The sequence below is a fragment of the Arvicola amphibius genome, chromosome 2 (assembly GCF_903992535.2).
Source record: "Arvicola amphibius chromosome 2, mArvAmp1.2, whole genome shotgun sequence".
Taxonomy (NCBI): Eukaryota; Metazoa; Chordata; class Mammalia; order Rodentia; family Cricetidae; genus Arvicola; species Arvicola amphibius.
This window is the reverse complement of record NC_052048.2, coordinates 80147585-80153100: the sequence shown is the minus strand read 5'-3', so window position 1 is coordinate 80153100 and position 5516 is coordinate 80147585. Positions and strand designations below refer to the sequence as shown.

At 38.1% G+C, this 5516-nt stretch overlaps 1 protein-coding gene across 1 annotated transcript; it reads right to left on the bottom strand.

Moving 5' to 3' along the window:
- Positions 1-4180: 4180 nt before the first annotated feature.
- Positions 4181-5080, bottom strand: LOC119807475 (putative vomeronasal receptor-like protein 4). Its single transcript, XM_038319458.1, has one exon. It carries the CDS (start codon positions 5078-5080, stop codon positions 4181-4183), a length of 900 nt encoding a protein of 299 aa, XP_038175386.1.
- Positions 5081-5516: the final 436 nt, after the last annotated feature.

The window sequence follows — 5516 nt, the reverse complement described above, 5'->3', positions numbered from 1 at the left end:
TAATAATCTCCATAAGGAGCCTCTTCAATGCCCATCTTCCTCTTGAAGTAGATTGGTACTGCCAGGAGCAGATGTGTCTCACTGTCATGAAAATCCTAAATTCTTAAACATTTTAAATGCCATATTCTGAAGATCAATGAAAGATGTGAAGAATACCTAACTATCTGAAATACATCTTTGTATATCTAGAAAGTCTAACTAACATGACTATAAGTTTGACTATTATAAATGACTGTCTATTTAGCTATGTTTCTTAATTATACATTACATTTTAAAATGAGCTATACAAACACAATACCTTAATCAAAACAGAAATATACATAGAATAAAAAATTGACCTTATATTTGTTTCAATAAACCAAGATCCATACCAATGCAAATCTCTATAGCATATCCCCCTTTAAATGTAAAGAAACAATTATAAGCAATATTTGGGAATGGCAATAGGCTATATGTTTTAGGAGTCTCTTTGACATGGTATGCATTTATTTATATGTGGATTTTAGCTCTTATGTCATTGATAAGCAAGCTACAATCTATATATAACCACAGAGGTTAGGTATAGAGTAGGCGAATAGAGAGAATGGATGCATTTCCTTAGGAAGGGCATATAGAATAGATGATGCTGTCTGTCTGGATGGATGGATGGATGGATGGATGGATGGGGGAGTTGGAATGAAAGAATTGAATGAGGATAGGGAAGAAAGAGTGGGGAAAAGGGAATGTGGAGGGAGACAACTAAAACTCAGGAGCCCTTAAAGGGTTGTATGGGAATGTAGTACAGTAAAAACTCATTTGTTTCTGAACATGACCTAAAACAGGGGAGACAGAGCCACAAGTGAACATTACTATTGAACAAATGTAGATTCTAGTACCACGAATGGATATGTTTAATTGAGTTGTTGAACAAATGGGTGTTGAAAGAGATTTCTGACCTGCCCCGTTCTACTGCCATTTAATACCAAACAAACACAATAGAGACCTACGTTAATTATAAACTGATTGACCTAATAGCTCAAACTTCTTATTAACTCTTATAACTTATAGTAGCCCATAATTCTTGTCTGTGTTAGCCAAGTGGCTTGGTACCTTTTTCAGCAAAGCAGTCACATCTTGCTTCTTTTGTGTCTGGATTCCTCTGTGTCTGGGTGATGGCTGCACACTGCCTCTTTTCTCTTCACAGAATTTTCCTGTTCTTCTTGCCCTGCTTCTACTTCCTGCCTGGTCAGCATGCCTCTACTTCAGCCTGGCTACTGGCCAAGCAGCATTTTATTAAACAAGTACAAGAAACAAATCTTTACAGACTAAAACCATTGTCCCACAGCAAATGGGCCCCATGGAAACCACCCAAAACCCAGGATATCACCAAAGATTTTTATTGATTGCTCTCCACAAATTGGTGGTAAGGCCTTTTTGCTGAAGACAATGCCCTGCACAAATCATTGAACACTGAAAATTTGAGCTGGTGCCTATCTAGAACCTTCACTCTATCTTTTAGTGTTCATCATTCTAGAGGGTGCTCTGCACACCCACCCAGCTACAAACCCTTCAAGCTACAGTGCCCTTCCTGCCTCCAAGATATGCTTCTGCAATAGTGGCACAAAGCTTGTATAGATAACTAACGAATATCTGATTTGATTTAAAGCATGCACTACATGAGATGAAATCCATACCTGACAATGCTTGGGTGGATAAAAAACCTGAGATCAGATATTCCAGAAGCCCAGGGGAAAACTAAATACAGCAGAATTTCTACATTCTGCCATAATAACATAGCAATAAAATGACTCCTAATGGCATTATGCTATAGCCATACATTAGTGCTTTGCTCAGCCATCATCAGAGAAGTTTCCTCTGGAAGCACATGGGAACAAATATGGAGACTCACATCCAGACAATATGCAAGGTGAGACCTGAAACACTCAGTCATACATGGAATATCTCCACTAAATCTTTTCCCTCAAAACTCAGGGAACTCTGTCAAAGAGGAGGTGGAAAGAGTATAAGAGCCAGAGGGATTGAGGACACCAAGAAAACAAGGTCTTCTTATCAGAGTCTGCTCCAACAAAATCAATTGAGGGATTCAGGGAAGGGGTACGAAGATTAAGAAATTGTCAGATTGAAAGATATTGAGACAAAAAATACACAATATATTTGGGGGAATGCCAGATTACTCTGCAAAGCCACAAGTTTATTCCAGAGCCTGCATATATACAAATCAGAACAAAGCACAGTACAGACAGTCAGTATCTAAACACAAGACCATTTCTGTCCTGTTGTAAACAGTTTCAAATTCTATCTTGATGTTCCTAAGGTTAGACAACAGTGATATTCTTTCTTCTAGATAGTGTGTCTTCTTCTGATGGGCAAAATTCTCTTTCCCATGGGCTTAATCAGAACTTTCTCACAGCCCTCAAGGATGCTGGAGCAAGCAGAGCAGGCAAGTTTGAACTCAAATGACATTGTAAGCCGGAATTGACTTCAAATGAAAACTGAGTCACACGTGGGCTCCCACACCTTCTAAACACAGCACACCAACACACATATAAATTCAGAGACTGTGGCAGCATGCACAGGCACCACACAGGTCTGCACTACATGGGGTCCTAGAGCTGAGAGAAGTGGACACAGGATCACAATCCTAACCTGGAAGCTATCACCGTTTGATAGCCCCTTGAAAATGTAAAATTAGTTTCCTTCAAGGGAGTCTCACTAGGGAAATAAACCACTCTTAAGGCTAGTTCCTATGCCCTGTAGTAGGTAATCAGCACAAAATGATCTCAATGGAATATTCACAGATCCTTTACATCTATATTGTGACTTTTGTTTCTTCAGTTTTTATAAGATTCCTGTATGTGCAAACTTGTGTGTTTCTATGCCTATATGTGTTTCTTGTGCTTTTTCTTTGGCTCTTTTTTTTCTATTCTGATCTACTTGCTTTTGATTTATCTTAGGGTTGTTATTGGAGGGGATGTAGAAAAAAACTGAGAGGAGTAGGAGGAGGGGAACCCTTATCAGAATACATTGTATGAAACAAACCTCTTTTCAATAACAGAAAATAATGTTTGAAAAAGCTGGAGCACAGTGGTGAACACTTTAATCCCAGAGCTGTAGCGGCAGAGAACAAAGAATGCCTGGGGCTACCCACTTGTCCTATCCGGTAAGCCCCTTGTCACAGTGAGAGATGCCCTCTCAAAACTCAAGGCGAATGACATATGAAGAACAACAGCCAAGAATAGCCACCACATGCACATTCACTACATCCTTAATCTGTGCATACACACACATGCATACATACATGCATTGTATAGCATGTATGTATGTATAAACTATTTCTATCTGCCAACAATGTTTCAGGAAGCATAGATGGAATGAGGTGGGAATACATAGATATGTGAAAACTTCATGTAAGAGTGTTTAAGTAACTGTAGGGGAAAACTGAATTGAAACCCACATTAATTTTATGGATTCAGAGAAACTATAGTTAGGAAGCAGAATTAAAACTACAATCAGATATTTAAACAATTATTGATGACTGAGAGTAGATTAAAATATTTTCAAAGAAAAGCTTAAAAAGTCAGTATCAGCACCAGGTAATAGTGACACACTCCTTTAATCCCAGCACTCGGGAGGCAGAGGCAGGCAGATCTCTGTGAGTTCGAGAACTGCCTGGTCTACAAGAACTACTTCCAGGACAAGTTCCAAAGCTACAGAGAAACCCTGACTTGAAAAACCAATTAAAAAGAGAAAAAAGTAAATATCAGCAAGCAGTTTCATTTAGTAGCCTCAGCATCAAAGGTACATTTATAATATAAAGTAAAACAAAGAGCATAAGAAAATTTCTGTAGAAATTTCAGCTTATGGTTTACAATGAACTTAAAAGATTCTATATCACTTGGCAGCAGAAATGTCACAAAAATGTGTTATACCACAAAACTGTATTTACATATATGAAGATTTGATTTGCTATTAAACAGTTAATGAAAAGTCTGGTTTTTTTAGAAAAAAAAACATATTGGCGCTGCACCAGCATCATTCCCTATACCCACCTGCACAGGGAATTCAATGACCTCCCTGGGAATCATGAATTCACACGTGCACACAAGCTGGCACAAAACTCATTCATATAAATTAAAATAAATACATTTATTAAAGAAGAAAAATACCCTTTTTAAAGAATCTAGTGGTATTTTGACCGAATGTTTTTCAGTATATTGATTATTCTGTTATCAGAACTGATTTGTACCAAAGGAGTAATTGTGGGATAGACATCCACCACAAACTTCTGAACACTCAGGAAGACTGGGTTGTACATCCATAACAGGACTGCAGTGGATGAGATGATGAAGTCCACCCAGTACATGACCACAAAGAAAGTCACCAGCAGCAAGATGGTCTGGGTGGCCTTTTTCTCAGGGGATGCTCTCGGGTGGTAGAGGCTGTGAAGATGCTTGCATTGTCTCTGATGTCTGAACAAGATAAGCACCATGTATGCACTTGTGATCAGCATAACTCCTACAAGAAATATATCCATGGAAGTCGTCACTGTTAAAATCAGTGCCCTAATGATGTAGTTCGTGGGGAAGAGTGAGCAGAATTTAGTGACCTTCATCTGATTGGTCTCACTCACATTAGTAAAACCAGCTACATAGATGATCAGGTTGCTATTGAATGACAAATTGAGAGACCAAATATAGAAGAAAGCATAGAGTATGTACTTCTTTAGCTTAAGTTTAAAGTTCGCCAAGAAAGAGGTACTGGGACTGATAGTGACAGCCTGGAACACACTCAGGAGGCAGGTGATGCAGATGGAGAGGCCTCTCATCACCCTGCTTATGTAAAATGCTGTCTTGCATTTGATGTCATTGTCAATGTTCAGTGACTCAAATATGTCTGTAATCCAAACAACCCCTCCAGTAAGGAGCAGCACTATGTGGATGAAGGTCAGTTGACAAGAAATCAGGTCCATGGGCTTAGGTCTGTGAAATAGGATTATAAAAGTGTAGAAAAGAAGGAGAAACATATTGGCGAGGACCCCAAGTCCAGCTTGGAAATAAAAGACACTGTTTAATGAGGACATAAGTAGGAAGTGTAATCATCCAAAAAGCATAGTGGAAGTATATTTCATATACCTAGAAAAATGATATAGTATACATCAAACTTGTGATTCACTGGTCAATATGTCTATATCACCATTCTATTTTACCTATCTATTCTTGATTTATCTGTCAATTTATTTTTATTGTTCCATACTGTATATGGCCTATATTTCCATATGACCTCCATGTAATTTCTGTATATATAGCATACTGTGCATAATAAATGCATTGTCAGCTATATCCTATACAGAATGCACACTTTGTGTTCCTGTATTGCATCTGGACCTCATGTCTTAGAAATCCAACCCTACTGATTTTTATTGCCTTATTTTATACTTGAAACCTAAACAATAGTGATGAGCACAGTATAAATTCCACCTGTAGAACTGAACAAAAATTATTCTAATCTGGGATATA